Source organism: Urocitellus parryii, chromosome 1 (genome assembly GCF_045843805.1).
Source record: "Urocitellus parryii isolate mUroPar1 chromosome 1, mUroPar1.hap1, whole genome shotgun sequence".
Taxonomy (NCBI): domain Eukaryota; kingdom Metazoa; phylum Chordata; class Mammalia; order Rodentia; family Sciuridae; genus Urocitellus; species Urocitellus parryii.
The window spans coordinates 250,258,438-250,277,623 of NC_135531.1; the positions used below are offsets into that span (position 1 = coordinate 250,258,438).

The 19,186-nt window shown below is 34.2% G+C and overlaps 1 protein-coding gene across 4 annotated transcripts; it reads left to right on the forward strand.

Moving 5' to 3' along the window:
- Window positions 1-261: 261 nt before the first annotated feature.
- Window positions 262-11,572, forward strand: Ndufb3 (NADH:ubiquinone oxidoreductase subunit B3). 4 transcript variants are annotated; one of them, XM_077799217.1, is made up of 5 exons: window positions 329-366; window positions 2,887-2,970; window positions 5,435-5,504; window positions 6,113-6,260; window positions 11,282-11,572. In XM_077799217.1, the coding sequence occupies exons 4-5, from the start codon at window positions 6,115-6,117 to the stop codon at window positions 11,436-11,438; spliced, it is 303 nt and encodes a 100-aa protein (XP_077655343.1). In that variant the 5' UTR covers window positions 329-366; window positions 2,887-2,970; window positions 5,435-5,504; window positions 6,113-6,114; the 3' UTR covers window positions 11,439-11,572. The 4 variants fall into 4 exon arrangements, with proteins under 4 accessions (XP_026261133.2, XP_026261132.2, XP_077655331.1 ...); XM_026405347.2 differs by lacking the exon at window positions 2,887-2,970 and having other exon boundaries at window positions 280-366; XM_077799205.1 differs by lacking the exon at window positions 5,435-5,504 and having other exon boundaries at window positions 326-366.
- Window positions 11,573-19,186: the final 7,614 nt, after the last annotated feature.

Sequence of the window (19,186 nt, forward strand, 5' to 3'; positions counted from 1 at the left end):
GGGTGAGTCCACGCTCCCAACAACAGCTTCACTTATTGGCTGGGGCAATCTTCGGCCCTACCCTCTGTGCAGTGTTTAAGGAGTCCCTCTCCAAACAAGGAAAATATCCCTTTTCCGCCCTTATTTCCTCTGAAATGTCTCTTAGCTCAATCATACTTAGAATGCACGTATGTGTACAAAATATTGACTTCCTATATCCCTCGTATTATCCCTATTTGGTCCAGAAATCACTGAACCAGGACCGGAACGTTAAACTTCTCCTCCGTTTTCCTACCGTAAGGAACTGTACTTGACAACTTCCGTTTCCGGTTGGCTCCGGCTGGACGGTTGACTATTGAGTGCCCTGAGAGGTCAAATTGCTGTAAGGTAAATTAGGGAGTTCGTGGGAGACCTCTATATTAGGATTGAGAGCTAGACTCTATTCTGAGGAAATGCAGACTGGGAGAAACTAAGTAGAGAAGGATGGCGAGAGGAGGCAGTTCAAAGGGGAAGGAGGCCAAGGAATAAGCGAAAGAGAACTATAGTTTAGAACTGAAGGAGGGACAGGTGGTTGCAGAAGGATGCTGTGAGAATTATATTGGTTGTTAAATCCAGGTACTTTGTCCCGCCCTTGCCTGGTGCAACCCCCTTCTCGACCCGTGGACATTTGGTTTACATTTGGATTGAATAAAGGCAGAAGGACAGCCCCCAAATCGAAAATATGTAGAATAATTGTAATGTATGCCTCACCAGCTTGTATATTTTTAAGTAAGCTTTTTCTGGTACAAATGTTTATGGTACAGTGTTATAGTGTGTGTGGGGACGGGGGGGGGGGGGAAGCAGGATATAAAAATCCCAGCCATTGCATGTGTTTAGGAACACGGATTGGACAATAACGTGATAAGAATCCTTTTGGTTTTATTTTCTCATTAGTATGATAATTGCGGTTTTTTAAATGGGGAGAATTGGGAATATATACTTGAAAGTCTTTGGTAAACTCTAAAATTGCATGTAGTGGGAGTAGCATTACCCTCTTGCTTCCTTCTTAAGAAAATATGCCCTTGTTTTCCCTGTGCAGGAGCCACCCCTTTATTATAGGTTGATCTCCACCAAAATTAAGGTTCACTTAAGACATAAATAGCTTTTTACATTTTTCATAATCACATGTTCTTTTTTGAGCTGCTTTCCTTGCTGTTCTTATTTGAGCAGCTCTGAAAGTGAAATAATCATTCCTTGTTGAGTCTCAGCACAGTTTATAACTCACCTTTTCGAGAAAATTTTGCTTTTTATTTTCACATAATAGGACTATATAAAACAAAAGTAAATTTTGAAGAGTTGTAATCAAGAAAATACTTGTATAACCATCTCTCAAATTAGCACTGCTAATAATTTAGAATATGCATTCTCAACAGAGGTGTTCTGTCCTTGAAGTGAAAATGGAATGAGAAATGAGGAGAACACAATGGTTTATGTCCCTTAAATAGGGCCACAGTTCATAAACAGATACAAAATACATCTCAACTCCTTAGAGGTACAATAATTAAAAATTGGTTGAAAACACTGCCTTGGCAGGGCACAGTGGCTTAGAAGGCTGAGGCAGGAGAATCACAAGTTCAAAGTGAGCCTCAACAACTTATCAAGGCCCAAAGCAACTAAGTGAGATCCTGTCTCAAAATAAAAAATAAAAAGTGCCTGGGTAGTGGCTCAATGGTTAAATGTCCCTGGGTTCAATGCCCACCACCAAAAAACAAAGAAAAAAAGAAAAGAAACTAAAACACTTCCTTAGACACTCTTTGTATTAGCCTTTGTGATTATCTCTCCTCCACCAAGAGGTGAGCACTATCCTGACCCTTGGCAAGAAATCACTTGTTTTACTTTAATTCTGTCTAAGATGCATTCCTAAAAAGTGAATTAGGCTTTTCAACTTATGCAAATGGGATCAATATGTATGTGTCTTTTTCTGATTCATCCTTGTTCATTATTATATTTGTGAAGTTTGCTCATACTTTTGCATGTAGCTCTTTGTTGTATAATATTCCATAGCGCGATTGTACCATAATCCTTTCTATTGTCACTAGATTGGAATTACTTACAGTTTAGAGCTAGCAAAAAACAATTATGTGACTGTAAAGATTCTTATCTAACAGGAACTGGGGTGTGGCTCAGTGGAAGAACTTCTTAGCATGGATGAGGTTCAATACCCAGCACCAAAAAAAAGTCCCCAAATTTTTATAAAACATTGCTTGAAGAAATACAATGCAATCCACACATGTAATTTTTAAAGCCTTATTAAAAGTAAAAAGAAACAAAATTAACTTTAATAGTATATTTTATCTAACTCAATTATTAGAAATATTATTTCCAAACGTAACCACTATTAAGTTATTGAAATATTTTATATTTTCACACTTTTCTAAATTTGTGTACTTTTATGTTTACAAAACATCTCAGTTTATATGCCAAATTTCATAAATTTAAACACTTGTTCAGTTTCTCAGTTGCACTAGTCATATTTCAAATGTTAGTGGCTACCAAATAGGACAGTGCAGATCTAGAGTATATATACCTAGGAGTGGAATTGCTAGCCTAAAGGTATTCAAATGTTCAGCTTTTCTAAGTCATACAAATGTTTCAGAATGATTGTTCTAGGTCATATTCATACCCAGAAGGCACATTGCAGTCTGTTTTCCCCAATTCTCATAATCTTACAAGGTTGGTTTTATGTCCATTGAATGAAGAAACTGAAATTCTGAAAGATTAAGTGATTTGCCTGGTGCTTTTATAGCTATCAATGGTGCAAAGTAAGAGAATTCCAGACTCTTCCTTCAAATGATCAGGATATTGTTGTTTGAGTTATGACTCTTCTGTCTTTTTGTTGTGTTTCTTTTTTAAAATTTTTTTTTGTAGTTGTAGACGGACAGAATGCCTTTATTTTATTTGTTTATTTTTATATGGTGCTGAGGATCGAATCCAGTGCCTCACACATGCTAGGTAAGTGCTCTACCACTGAGCCACAGCCCTTGTTTATTTCTTTGTTGTAGTAATGGGGATTGAACCCAGGGGCTTTCTGTTACTGAGCTACATTCCTAGCCCTTTTAAAATTTTGGTAAATTGCTGAAGCTGGCCTTGAACTGGTAGTCCTCCTGACTTAGCCTCCAAAGAAGAAATACAATGCAATGTGTGGATTGCATTGTATTTCTTGAATAGCACTACTAGAAACACTGTTCAACTTTTTCTTCTTTATATTTAGGAAATTCCTATAGAACCTTTCTGAAATACTGGAATTAGGTATAAGAGAAAGCACATTGAATTCATTAAAAGAAATTTATATAGGAGAAATAAGAATGTATGTACTTCTTTGTTTTTTTGTTTTTTTTTTTTTTTGAAGATTTTTCTTTTAAATTACTTAATATTTTGAGGCAGTAATAGATTTGAAATAGCTTTTGTACTATGGTAATGTTTCAACTTTTATTTTCCAAACCAAACTCTTCCATCAAAATTTTAACATGCCAGACACAATAGAGCACACCTCTAATCCCAGCAATTTGGGAGGCTGAAACATGAGGATTGGGAGTTCAAAGCCAGTCTCAGCAATTTAGTGAGTACCCAGCAATTTAGCAAGATGCGGTCTCAAAATAGAAAAGAATTGGGGATGTAGCTCAGTGGTAGAGCAACCTGGTATTTATCCCAGGTTGAATTCAATACCCATACCAAAATTTAACCTTGTTTTGTACTGTTTTCCAAATACATGGATACTTAGTATTCTAAAATTGACAGTTGCTAAAATAAGGGCTTGTCTTGAAATCTATACAAACATTTTTGAAGTGAAACAATATTTCAAAAAATATTTTTTAAAACATATTATGAAGAAGCCAGGACATTACCATCCCAAATAAATGTTTCTAAGTGTCTTTCTTTTGTAATAATGTATTGAATCTTTTTTTTTTTTTTTTTTTGGTGCTGGGGATTGAACCCAGGGCCTTGTGCATGCAAGGCAAGCACTCAACCAACTGAGCTATATCCCCAGCCCAATGTATTGAGTCTTAAAAGTCATTCTGAAATCCAAAACCATAATTTTTCTTTCCTTCATATTATTGAATCCACCAAATAATTAATAAGATTAAGTGTTTCAAAGTCATGTTTTTTGTTTGTTTGTTTGTTTTTTTAAAGAGAGAGAATTTTAATATTTATTTTTTAGTTATCGGCGCATACAACATCTTTGTTTGTATATGGTGCTGAGGATCGAACCCGGGCCGCACACATGCCAGGCGAGCGCGCTACCGCTTGAGCCACATCCCCAGCCCCATCATGTTGTTTTAACTTGTGTTTGATGGGTATTGATTTTTTCTCTTTAAATATATAAATAACCAACATAATATTTTGTGATATTTAACATGTTTATAAATATTGTTTGTTAATTTGTCAAAATTATTATGTTCAGTTTTTTCTCATCTTGGAATTATTGTCTAATGGAATGAGAATTTCACATAATGTGTCTTTAATGTACACTACCTTACTTCTGTCTTCTAAAATACAGTTTAAAAAATCCTGTCTTATTATTGAGCCTGTACATAGTTATAAATACAGCCAATGGTAATAATTATTTGGTTTCATTTTATTTCTGGAGAGAGTGACTATAGAATTGCTACTGCTAGCCTTATACAAATTATAATATAGCATTATTTATTCATACCCTTTAATTTGAATTCATAGCAATTGAAAAGGGGAACTGAGATTAAGTTTATTTTTATATTAGCTGTAAAAATAACACTAGTAGAGCTGGAGATATGGGTCACTGTCAAGAGTTCTTGCCTAGCATGCAACAAGCCAGGGATTTAGTCCACAGCAAATAACACACACATACTCATGCCCACACACAAAAGTTAATCATGACACTAGTAAAAGTGAAATATTCATATAAACACTAAAGGCATTTTATTTATAGAAGCAAACATGGACTAAAAACGATCTTAAGGGGTTGTGGTTGTAGCTCAGTGGTAGAACTCTTGCCTAGTATTTGCAAGGCCCTGGATTCAATCCCCTAGTACCACAAAAAAAAAAAAAAAAAAGACAAAAGAAAAATGGGTCCTAAGGTCTCTGTTATTCAGTTCAATTAGTAAACTTCAGCCTATGAACCACATTCAGCCCATTACCTCATTTTTGTAAGACCCATGAGCAAAGAATAGTTTTTTGAGATCACTTTGATACTAAGGAATGCTAACTTTGAGCACTAACTAAGCAAGATGGTGAACTCCAAAATGGAAATTTCTTTTTTATCATTAGTAGACCTATACAAAAAAAATTTAATTATACTCAGTTACTATTTATTATATCTTGGATTTTATCAATAAGTTTTGGAAATTTGTTTTCTTGTCATATATAGACATACATAATCTGCTCAATTTTACCTCTTTTGTTCAAAAGCGTAAAATATTTATTATCTGACTTTTTACAGAAAAAGTTCATGTGATCATACGTATTCAAAATCATTAAGACAACATTCTAAAAGAATCATCTAAATAAAGGTAACAAAACAGTATTATGCTTTCATCATGCATGTTTATGCATTAGGACTCAAGAGGGAAACAGTATTACTTAGAAAGTAGGAACAGTACTGCAAGGGTTAAAGCCCAGTTGTACCTTTTACTATTTTTTGTTACCTTCAGGATATTACTTAGCTTCTGAGAACCATACTGCAAGGGTTAAAGCCCAGTTGTACCTTTTACTATTTTTGTTATCTTCAGGATATTACTTAGCTTCTGAGAGTAATTTCTTAAGGACATAACTTAACCTTTTGGAGTCTCATTCAGTTGTAAAATGGGGATATTTTTAAGTTAAATTCAGAGAGTTATTTTAGAAGTGATGAAATTAATATATGTGAAACATAGTGCACCTGGCACATAGGACTCAGTAATGTTTGCTATTTTTCTAATGAAGAAAGTAATCAAATAATAAATGGTTTTCTCTGGTACAATTACTGATTATTTTTCTGTTTCATATTCGTATTTCCTGTGAACACATACTAGATAGTGTAATAAAATAATTTTCTAAAATCTCTTAACTCAGAATTTTCAAGCATTTATCTTAAAAACATTTAAGTGTACTTCTCTATTATGTTACTTATTTTCTGTAGACATGGCCCCTGGACATGGACATGGACATGAACATGGTCATGGAAAACTAGAACTTCCAGATTATAGGCATTGGAAGATAGAAGGGACACCATTACAAACTGTCCAGGAGAAGCTGGCTGCAAAAGGGCTCAGGGATCCATGGGGCCGGTAAGATGAATTAAGTAATTTAATTAGAACTTCTCTTTAAAAGTTAGTGTCTAGGGCTGGAGTTGTAGCTTAGTAGTAGAGTGCTTGCCTCACATGTGGAAGGCACTGGGTTTGATCCTCAGAACTACATAAAAATAAAATAAAAAGGTATTGTGTCTATCTACAACTAAAAATATATATACTTTTTTTTTTTTTTTAATCTAGTGTCTAGCCAGGTGTGGTGGTGCATGCCTGTAATCACAGTGGCTTGGGAGGCTTAGGCAGGAGGATCACTTGGTCAAAGCCAGTCTCAGCAAAAATGAGGCTCTAAACAACTCAGTGAGACCCCGTCTCTAAATAAAATACAAAATAGGACTGGGGATGTGGTTGAGTGGTAGAGTGCCCTGAATTCAATTCCCAGAATAACCCCTGCCCCCCAAAAGTTAGTGTTTTGTGTTCATTTTCAGTATATGACTTTTTACATTAAAATTTTAAAATTTTTTGTGCCCACCTCTCACTCCCAGTCCTCCTAATCAAACTCAAGGTGTCATGCGTGCCATGTAAACACTCAACCGCTAAACTACATCCCCTTCCCATCTTACTTTTTTTGAGACAGGATCTGCCCAGGCTGGCCTGAGACTTGTGATCCTCCTGCCTTCACTACCTGAGTTGCTGGGATTACAGGCATGCACCACTTTGCCTAGCTTAAAACCAGTTTTATTGAAATATCATTCCTCTAAAGTTCACCCATTTTAAAATTCACCCATCATATAATTCCGTTAGTTTTGACAAAAATGCTGTTATGTAACCACCACCAAAATCATGCTATAGAATATTTCTGTTAATTTAGAAAATTTCCTTATGCTCTTATGCTCTTTTGCAGTCAGTGTTACCCTACCTGTGACTTGGTGACCCTTGTTGTGCTTTTGTCTGGATAGTTTTGATCTTTTTCAAATTTTGTAGAATTGATATCACATAGTATATAGTCTTTTGTCCTGGACTCTTTCGCTTAACATAATGCATTTTGACATTTACACATGTTGTGGATTGTATCTAATCTTTTTTATTGCCTTTTTATTTTATATCCATTCTGTGGAAATACCTCATTTTGGTACCATTATCAATTGATGGTCATTTGGCTTATTCTGAACTTTTGGCTGTTATGAGTAAAGTTGCTATAGTCATTCAAGTGTGAGCATTTATGAGCACATATTTTGATTTCTCTTGGATAAATACCTAACTGGGATTTCTGGATAATAAGCTATGTCCACAGTTATTTTTATAAAAGACTGCCAAACCATTTTCCAAAGTGACTGAATTATTTCTCATTCCCACCATCAGTGTATGAGAATTTCAGTTGCTTAATATCTCTGTCAATATTGTTGTTATTAGTCTTTTAATTTTGATGATTCTAGTGAAAATGGTACTAATACCTTCTTGTGGTTTTAATTTTCATCTCTATAAAAAGTGATGATCACACAGATCTTTTTCTGTGCTTATTTGCCATTCACATATTTTCTGTGGTTAAATGTCTACTCAGAGTATGACTTATCTTTTCATTTTCTTAAGTTTTAAATTTCAAAGAACTTTAAATTTTGATGAATTCCCAATTTAGCTTTCTTTTTTTCTTTTATGGGTTGTGCTTTTGGCATCCTAAGATTTTTTCCTAATCTTCTTCTAGGAGCTTTTATAGTTTTCTATTAATTAATTAATTAATTTCTTAAATTTAAGTATATGATCCATTTTTAGTTAATATTTGTATCATTTGAGATAAGAAGGAAAGTTGATATTTTTATATATGGGCATTCAGTTCTTCCAGCACCATTTATTAAAGACCATATTTCCCAGGTTGAATTACATTGACAAAGTTTTCAAAAATCAATTTACCGTATTTATGTGGCCTATTTCTGGACTCTAGTGTTATCCTGATCAATATGTCTGCACTTATGCCCATACTACACTGTCTTCAAATCAGGTATTATAAGATCTACATTTTTTAAATTGGTTTAGTTATTTCAGGTATTTTGCATTAACTGTGAATTTTAGAATGAGATTATCAGTTTCTACAAGACAATCCCTAGCCCTTTTTCTATTTTATTTTGAGACAGGGTCTCTCTAAGTTGCTTAGGGCCTCTCTAAATTGCTGAGGCTGGCTTTGAACATAAAGTCCTCATTCCTCAGCCACCTAAGCTGCTAGGATCACAGACATGTGCCACCATGCCTGCTCTTCTTGGATTTTAATTGGAATCACATTGAATCTCTTTGACATAGATTCACAATATGAATCTATTTCATATTTATATTAAATCAAATTCAAATCAAATTGAAGATAATGTCTTTATAATATTGAATCTTCCAGTCCATGGGCAATTTGGATCTTCCTTAATTTTCTTAGCAGTATTTTGTTGCTTCATACACAGGTCTTGCATGTTTTGTTAAGGTTACCCTGAATTATTATTATTATTATTATTATTATTATTATTATTATTATTATTATTATTTTGGCACCAGGGATTGAACCCAGGGGCGCTTAACCATTGAGCCACATCTCCAGGCCTTTTTTATATTTTGAGACAGGATCTTGCAAGTTTGTTAAGGCTTGCTTTGAACTTAACGATCCTCTTGCTTCAGCCTCCCAAGCCTCTAGAATTACAGGCACCCAGCACCACATTTTGATGCTATTTTACATGATATATGTTTTTAAGTCTCAATTTCCAATTGTTTGTTATTAGAAGATAAAAACATGATTAATTTTTATATACTAACTTTGTATTTCATTACCTTGCTAAAGTCACTTTTTAGTTGTGATTTTTTTTTTTTACAGATTCCTTAGAATTTTATTCAGAGATAATCATTTTATCTGTGAAGACGGTATTCTTAACTTTTTATTTTTTTTAATTGCATTAGCTAACTATACTAGTATGGTATTAATTAAAGTGATATAAGCAGACATCTTTGCCTTTTTCCTGAGAGAAAGCAGTCTGTCACCACTAAGTTTGCTGGGTTTTAGGATTTTCAGAGATGCCATTTACCAAAATGAAGAATTTCTCATCTATCCCAAAGTTTCTCAGATTTTTATTTTCTTCCTTTCTTTTTCTTTTATTTAAAAACCGTGTTCTTACTGTACTTCCCAGGGTGGCCCCAAACCTGTGGGCTCAGGCCAACCTCTTGCCTCAGCCTCCTTATTAGCTGGAACTACAGGTACAAGCCACCATGCCAAGCTTTTATTATTTGGTTTTGGGTTTGTTTGTTTTTTTGTTTTTTTTTTTTTTTTAGTTGTAGTTGGACAAAATGATACCTGTATTTCACTTATTTATTTTTATGTGGTGCTGAGATTGAAACCCAGGGTCTCACATGTGCAAGGTGAGCGCTCTACCGCTGAGCCACAACCCTAGCCCTTTGGTTTTTTTTAATTCTTGAATTTCATCAAATACTTTTTACTGTATCTGTTGAAATGCTCATGTAATTTTTTAAATTCCATTTATATGATGAATCACTTTGATTTTCATATATCAAAACTGTTTTGCTGGGACTCACCTGTAATCCCAATGGCTTGGGAGGCTGAGGCAGGAGGATTGCAAGTACAAAACCAGACTCAGCAATTTAGCAAGGCCCTGAGCAACTTAGCAAGACCCTGTCTCAAAATGAAAAATAAACAGGCTAAGGATGTTGCTCAGTGGTTAATTGTCCCTGGGTTCAATCCCTGGAATCAAAAAAAAAAAAAAAAATTGTGTGTGTTTGTGTGTGTGTGTATTATATATAGTATGTATTCATATATATATATATATATATATATATGTGTGTGTGTGTGTGTGTATATATTTAGTATATATATCTTAAAACCAATCTTTCATATGTGGGGTGAACTCTACTTCATCATGATGTATCTTTTTGTATCTTGTTGGATTCAATTTTCTAAAATTCTGTTAAGAATATTTGCATCTGTGTTCATGAGGTATATTATTCTGTCATTTTCTGCTAACGTCTTTGGTTTGGACATTTAAATTTGATTTGATTTGTTTCCATATTTTCTATTAAGTCAGTATTTTAGTTACCCTTACTGTTACTGTGACCAAAAGACCTAACAAGAATTTAAAGGAGGAAAAGTTTATTTTGGCTCACAGTGGCAGAAGTTCAGGTCATGGTCAGCTGACACCATAACTCTGGGCCTATGGTAAGGCAGAACATCTTAGTGGAGGGGCATAGCAGAGGAAAGCAGCTCAAGATATGGCAACCAGGAAGCTGAAAGATAGTTCCATTCACCAGATACAAAACATAAATCCCAAAGTCATTGCCCCAGTGACCTGCTTCTTCCAGCCACACCCTACCTGCCTACAGTTACCATCCAGTTAATCCATATTAGAGGATTAATCTAGTGATTAAGTTACACCTCTCTAATCATTTCTCCTCTAAATATTCTTGCATTGTCTCACACATTCACTTTTGGGGAATACCTCATATCTAAACCATACCAGTCAGAGTTTTAGAGATAAATGGTTTTTGCTCTTCACAACGTGGTATTTTTCACTGACATAAAATCTGTGGAAGGAGGTGTTTTTTTCCCCCTACAGTTCTCTGACTTCAGTTCACTTCTTTATTCAGTATACTCAGAAGAATGATTTACCTGAGCAGGAAATCAGTCTTCTGAAGTTCAAGCTTCTGTGACAGGGAAAAGCTGTGCTCCTTCTGAATTAATGTCTAATTGTCTTAAGTTGATCTTTCTATGATGTTGGAATGAATAGTATGTGTATAGCCACCCAGCTAGTCTGTGATGGATACCAAAGTGAGTCATGCATTTGAGGCATGAATAGTATGACTATAAAATAAATCATCAAGTGGCTTTTTAAAATATATTTTATAAGTAAAACTTGGTCATATATTCTTAACTATCCTATGCCACAAAAAGATTACTATTGTGATCCACATAGATTTTCTCAAATAATGTCACATTTAAGTATATTAGAAAAATTAAAATTAAATTTATTTTACTTAGTATTTATGAATTGTGTGTGATTATATTTTTTTCATCTTTTTTCTTCTAGGAATGAAGCTTGGAGATACATGGGTGGCTTTGCACACAATGTTTCCTTTGTTGGTGTATTATTAAAAGGATTTAAATTGGGATTTGCTGCTTTTGTGGTAGCCGTAGGGGCCGAATATTATCTGGAGTCCCAGAAAAAAGATAACAATCATCACTGAAGATAGTATCTGGAAATATCTTAGTAACTCCTTAATTCTCTTATAAAAATAAGATTTCTTCACTATATCGTACTTGTCCATGTGTTTGCCCCTTAAAGAATATTAGTAAGGATTAATAAAGTAAGAAAAACATATACCAGTCTGTTTTGTAATTCTTTTTTTTTTTTTTTTTTTTTAAATATTTATTTATTTGTTTGTTATTGGCAGACACAACATCTTTGTTGGTATGTGGTGCTGAGGATCGAACCCGGGCCGCACGCATGCCAGGCGAGCGCGCCACCGCTGGAGCCACATCCCCAGCCCCTGTTTTGTAATTCTTTAAAAAATAAAATGAAAATGTCTAGGGGCATATCAGAATTCATTTGGAATACATGGGACATTAGGTACCAATAGCAATGCATTCTGCATATAGCAGGCAGCCAGCAAATATTTGGCTGAACAAATGGATATGTTCCAACAGTTTTTGAAATGGTGCTATATCATGCTCTGCAAGTTGTTTGGAGAGACCTAGATTATACTATAAAATACTTGCTGCCCACTTCTGGTTGACATAACCATGCATGATGTTCACTTTCTTTATTATGGTATTTTCTAGTCTTGTCTTAGTCTTTATTGTTCACTTGTGAAAAGGTTAGCTATTTTAATCTAACAATAGACATTCTTCCTCACATCATTGACCTTTTTCATTTTAACTAGTTCAATCTCTAATTAAAGTTAAGATTTAAAACTCAGCTTATTAAGGAAGGGTAATATTTTTTGCTTGGATAATGAAGTTAATTGGGGCTGGAGTTATGGCTCAGTAGTAGAGCACTTGCCTAGCATGTGTGAGGCTCTAGGTTTGATTCTCAGCACCACATATAAATAAATAAAATAAAGGTCTATTGACAAGTAAACTATATTTTTTAAAAAATGAATTAAAATTCCACGGTGATTCCCCATCCCCCACTTTGCCAATTTCTTGTTTATAAATATAGTCTTGAGCAATTCTAAATAGATGAGACAGAGGAAGAATCCCTAATAAGTTATTAGTGGTAAGTGGAATGTAGTAAAAATGGAATCATTAAAAAGTTTCAGTGCGAAGATAAAAGAGTTTAAAGAGTAGCAAAGCAGTGGGACCAACAGAAATAACAAGGTGGGTCAGGTGCAGTGGCATACACCTGTAATCACAGTGAGTTGGGAGATTGAGACAGGAGGATTATGAATTCAAGATCTCAACAATGTAGTGAGACTTGGCCTCAAAATAAAAAAGAACTTGGAGATGTAGCTTAAGCATCCCTGGGTTCAATCCCCCATACATAAGGCAAAAATAAAAAACTAAAAGAAGAAATAGACAAAATCATAGTTGTAGATTTCAATATTCCTTTCTCAGTAATCAATAGAACAGTAGACAAAAAAAAAAAATCAGGCTACATTGCCAAGATCATTGTAATGTCATGTGTAGCTAATAAAAATAAATAAATAAATAAAGTTTTTTAAAAAATCAGGCTACAGACAACGTAAACACTATCAAGTCACTTAATGTAAAATTTATATAATACAACTTCACAAAAGCAGAGCACATTATTTTCAAGTGCACATGAAACATTTACTCCAACAGTAGGACCACAAAACAAGGCTTGAGGGGCTGGGGATGTGGCTCAAGCGGTAGCGCGCTCGCCTGGCATGCGTGCGGCCCAGGTTCGATCCTCAGCACCACATACCAACAAAGATGTTGTGTCCGCCGAGAACTAAAAAATAAATATTAAAAAATTCTCTCTCTCTCTCTCTCTCTCTCTCTCTCTCTCTCTCTCTCTCTCTCTCTCTCTCTCCTCTGTCACTCTCTCTTAAAAAAAAAAAAAAAAAAAAAAAAAAAAACAAGGCTTGATAAATTTAAGATGATTAAAATAACAAGCACATTCTCAGATCACAAGGAAATTAGACTAACATTTAAAAAATTATAGATATTTGAAAATTGGATAATGCCACTTACAACCTTGCTCAAAAAAAAAAAAAAGTTTGGTGTTGGAGTTGTAGCTCAGTGGTAGAATACTTATCTAGCATACAGGGAATCCCTGGGTTCAATTGCAGTGTGGGGAGGGGGATAAAAAAAAAGGAAAATGCACAAGATTTTTTGTCAATCTGCATATTAATGTAAATATTTTACTTTAGGGACAAAGAGGATTGGCAAGACCCACTTAATTAGGGGCTAGGTAGAAGTATTCCAGTGAAAATAAATTGACTATTTCTTTCCTATCATTGATTATGTTCATCATTTTTCTCTTTAAAATTTTAGTAATTAGAGCATGGACTCTAACATGGGAGTCGCCCAAATGTGATGCACATAACTAAAGGAATGTGCAAGACCATCCATCAGGGTGAGAGAATAAAATATTTAAGACTTCCATTTACACTTTATTCATGTTAAATGAAAATTAAATTTTGCTATTAATGTTTAATATGGAAATTCAAAATGAGCTTTTTTCTCATGTGGTGGATACCAAGTAATTACACAGAATTTAGGTAAACAAGATATCTTGAGGAAGAAGTAAGAATTATGCTCCAAGGAGAGAACAAAAGGACTTTCAACAAATTGGTACAGACTGTACTCTCTATGTGTTCAATTTGTGGAATTCATAATCTAGTTTTAACAAAACTAACCTTCATGAAGTAGATAAGTGGCTTAAAAAGATTTCACTGCTGACTGAAACTAATGCCAATAATGCAAGAACAGCAAACAATGGCTGGAGATGTAGCTCAGTGGTGAGCACTTGCCTGGCATATAGAAAGCCCTGGTTTGGACTCACAGCACTGAAAAGGAAAAAAACAAAAACAACAACAAGGGCAAACAAGAAAATAGCAGAGCTATCAATTCTTTATTAGCAACATTGCTGACATGGTCAAATCATGGGAAAAAGTCAATCACCCCCTACATACACACACACACACACACACACACAAAGACAAATATGGACTTGGACCCCATAATCAGTACAATGAACCTCATCCTGAGAGTATATTGATCTGATAAGTTAACTAATGATCTCATGAGTCATGAACAGCAAGGCATTTTAAAATACTTTTAATCTATGTCTTACCTTTAGTTTCTGTATGTATTTTTAAAATACACATGTATTAGTAGCAACAAAAAATGTTAAGTTACAGGTTGAGATTTACTGTGATTTTACAGACAATATTCAGTTTTCATTAAAAAAAAATTGCATTTGAACTCATCAGATTTTTAAAGTGTTTTGGGTTTTTTTTTTTAATTACTCCATTTCTTTTTCACAGGTAACTGTTTTACCTTTACTTAGAATTGAGATATATTCATCAAATTAAATATTGAAGTTAAAGTGAAAGGTTTTCTCGATGTCTTTGAGGTTGTTTGTGTTCAAATTGACAGATGGATTTGAAACCCCTAACTTTCCCAACTTCAGGTACGTTCTGGTACTTTGGAGCCCTCCACCATTCCAAGAGAGCACTTTCATGTGTTCATAAGATTCTCAAAGGGCATCTTCTCCAGATGGTTTCAGGGATTCAGTTCATGGCTGGCTGACTCCATAGCTCTGGGACCAAGATGAGACAGAACATCATGGCAGAAGGGTGTAGCAGAGAAAACACTCAGCTTATGACAGAAAACAGAGAGCTGAAGTGTTTTTCAAACGTGGAATATGAGGTACAACTCCCGTAGTTCAACAACAAAAATTACATGTTATTTTACATTAGCCTCTCAGTTGACAACATGAGTTTCAAATTTTGATATAATCATTGGTCCTCAGAGTCTCTAGGATTGTAAAGTACTAAAAGTCAAGTGAGTAGAATCCCTCAGGTAAATCCTGGTTTACCTCAGTATCAACTTTTTTTAAATTATTTTTGTTTTAGTTGTACATAAACACAATACCATTATTTTATTTATTTATTTTTCTGTGGTGCTGAGGATCAAGCCCAGTGCTTCACACATGACAGGCAAGTGCTCTACCACTGAGTTACAACCCAGCCTTCAATTTTAACAACAAAAGGAAGCTTTTTTTGTTTTATGCCAGAAAATTAGCTTCAGAAACTCAGGAGATTAGAACATCCAATGGAAATTGCATGCACTTGCTTAGGATTCTATCAGAATCAACTACAAAGGAGAATTTTATTTTAATTTTATATATTATATAAAATAATACTTACAAAGTATTACATTATATATTTTGAATGTGCATATAATAAACTTCCTGATATGCTAACTCATCTAAAGGTTAAATTACTAATGCTATATAATTTATTAGTCTGAGTTACCTTTGATACATATAAGCAATGTAAAACATGGCTTTCAGTTAAAAAAAAAATCCTATGTTGCAAGGTCTGAATATTTTCTTGTTTAATCTCACATGCAACAAAATGAACTAACTCTTTTGAAATATCCACAAATTACAAAACTAACTGGCAAGAATTTTGGTTTTTGCTGAAGTCGTTTCTGGAAATGCACATTACACAATAAGGACATGTGTACATTTAAGATGTAAATCAGGTACCGGGATTGTGGCTCAGTGGTAGAGCGCTTGAAAGGTATTAAAAAAAAATGTAAATTAGAAGGTTTTGTTCCATTTGGAAAAAAATGTGTTTTCATTCATTTTCTTTTAACCCTGAAAGAATTTTTTTTTTTTTTTTTTTTTTTTGGTGCTTGGGTCAAATCCAAGACATCATTCCCAGCCCATAACAATTCTTTAAAAAAAAAATCAGTATCATTTTTTAATACCTTTATTTTGTTTGTTTATTTTTATGTGGTGCTGGAGATTGAACCCAGTGTCTCACATGTGCTAGGCAAGCAGTCTACCACTGAGCCACAACTCCAGCCCACATAATAATTCTTAATGGGCCAAACAATGCTCTTAAAATCAAACTATGGCTAAAAAAAAAAAATATTCTGCTTTTAGATTTTTACCAATTATACTATTTGTAAATTATTAAATTTCATTATAAATAAATCATTTAGTATCCCCTGCAAATGTTCCACCTGCTTTAATTGCTGAATTTGGGAATAAAATTAGCATTTAACATAACACCATCCTCCTGATTTGGTAATTAATAAAACATCTTTCTAACTTTCCTTTCATTTTAAAAATACAATACTTTATTACAGAATAACAGACTTTGAATACCTTGCATTCAACATTTAAGTGAATTACACATTTCAGTGAATATTTTGTGATTGCAGTTCTTCTTGTGCAATATATCTGATATATTTTAATTCATTTGTTATCTTCTTTCAAAATTGCCATGTGAGATACTGACTGTTCAGGGACATTCTACTGAAGGCCAAATCTGTGGTTCACAGTAACCATAGCAATAACTATCCTAAAAATAAAGAGTGCCTTTGTCAGCACAGATGGAATCATCTTTCTGAGGAAGAATCAGGTTCACAGGCAGTGATATCACCTGGACCTGACAGTCCCACATGGTAGTAACAGAATACAATAGCATGAGTCTTTAGTACAGATATAAAGGTTTAAAATTAGATATTCAGACAAGACTTTCCAGTAAAACATAATAGAAACTAAAACTGTCAGTAGATACTAAATAATTTCCAACAAGGAAACATTGTGATTCATATATTTAACAACATGGAGATTTAACACGATATTAATTCCTTAATGCATGATCTATAAAAAGGATCACAAGAGGTTTATGGTGGTGACTTGAGCACAGATTCCAAGACTGGAAAGCACTATTTTTTTAATATTTATTTACTTTTTAGTTTTTATTTACTTATTTTTATATGGTACTGAGGATCGAACCCAGGGCCTCACATGTGCTAGGCAAGTACTCTACCGCTGAGCCACAACCCCAGCCTCTGGAAAGGACTATTTTGATCCATGGTAAGAACATTCAAACTGAGCCCTAAACATTATGAAGCAAGCTGTATAATTTTCTTTGACTTGTTGATGAGTTGGTGATAAATATGCTAAACATTGAAGGTCAAGACCAATTTATACTAACTGAAACCAATGACTCCATGGCCATAGAATGTAATGAACATTTCTCCTTTAACACTTGTTTATTTTTGTTGATTTTTTTGTCAAAATTATAACAGAATCCCTACATGAAAATAGGGAGCATGCTTGCCCAGCCCTCCTCCAAACTATTGGTCAAGGAAACTACATAGAATTGCAACATAGCACAGAAGTAGACCGACCTCTCAGCAACTTTTCCTTGAACTCTATTCATTTATTTAATGATTATTTATTGAGTAGCAGTTAAGTACCAGTGATATTCATGGTATGGTACTGCAAACACATCAATGAACAAAACAAGTTTCTCTTCTGTAGGTACTTATAGTGCAAAACTGATATTTTTCCCTGGCACCAATAGTGGGGATTCTCACTATCTATAGGTGCCAGAGACATTTTGTCCATATGCTGTATTTTACCAATCAAACATTCTTTCCCAGGATCACAAATCTGAAATTGCTATTTGAATTAGGTAAATTTTATTCTGTGTGTGTGTGTGTGTATATATATATATATATATATATATATATATATATACATATACATATATATATTTAGTTGTAAATGGACACAATATCTTTATTTTTGTTTGTTTATTTTTATGTAGTGCTGAGGATCGAACCCAGGGCCTCACACATGAGAGGCAAATGCTCTACTACTGAGCTACAACCCCAGCCCAAATTTTATTCTTTTTTTTTTTTTTGAGGGAGGAAAACATTTTTATTTAGATTCACTTCAAAATTACCCCATGAGTACAAATATATTTCTGAAATGAAATAATACTTCTGGAAAAAGAATTTCAAGTGGTGTCTTTGCTTGCCTGTCAGAAAATGACAATGTGAAAATAGTCATTTTCACTTTTTCCATCTAATATATACCTTTTTCTTTCTTTTTTTTTTAAAGAGAGAGTGAGAGAGGAGAGAGAGAGAGAAAGAATTTTTAATATTTATTTTTTAGTTCTCGGCGGACACAACATCTTTGTTGGTATGTGGTGCTGAGGATCGAACCCAGGTCGCACGCATACCAGGCGAGCGCGCTACCGCTTGAGCCACATCCCCAGCCCATCTAATATATACCTTTGCTAAAGACGGTAAATAATCTGACATCTGATTTTTTCCATAAGGCAATAGAATAGCAAGGCAATCACTGGGAGGAAAGGTCCCTACACCTCAATAGGTCCATAGATTGTACAGAAGTCTCAGTTACCTATGATGATAGGAATTTGGTTGATGAAGGGAAAGTGAAACCCACAGAGAATCCCAGCATCATTCTTTATTAAATTTTTTTTATTAGCTACACATGACATTACAATAATCCTGGCAATTCATACATTTGAATCAATTGGGGTATAATTTCTCATTTTTCTGATTGTACAGATTGCAGAATCACACTGGTCATAGAGTCACCTATATACATACAACAATCATAATGTCTATTCTATTCTGCTTCCCTTCCTATCCCCCCTCCCCCTCCCCTCCCCTCCCATCATTTCTCTCTATCCAATCTAATGTGATAACACTTTTTTTTCTTTTTCTCCTCACAACATTATACATGTATTCTGTATAATGATAAGGATCTCCTTCCATCTTCCATGCAACTCCCCTTCTCCCTCCTTTTCCCTCCCACCTCTCTTCCCTCAAATTTTATTGTTAATAATGATCTTTTTCTCCTAAAAACTGCACAGAACTTTGCACCATCCTAAGAAAACACATCTTGCCCTGTCTTGTAGCTCAGATATTTTCACACTTTCCTTATTTCTTCTTTATCAGATTATAA

Bases quoted from the DNA above. Each gene is read 5' to 3' on its own strand.
- Ndufb3 (XM_077799205.1), top strand. From the start codon at position 2,931: ATGGTGCTGAGGATCGAATCCAGTGCCTCACACATGCTAG. The intron at 2,971-6,112 runs GTAAGTGCTCTA...TATTTTCTGTAG, and splicing joins CAGTGCCTCACACATGCTAG to ACATGGCCCCTGGACATGGA. The intron at 6,261-11,281 runs GTAAGATGAATT...TTTTTCTTCTAG, and splicing joins CTCAGGGATCCATGGGGCCG to GAATGAAGCTTGGAGATACA.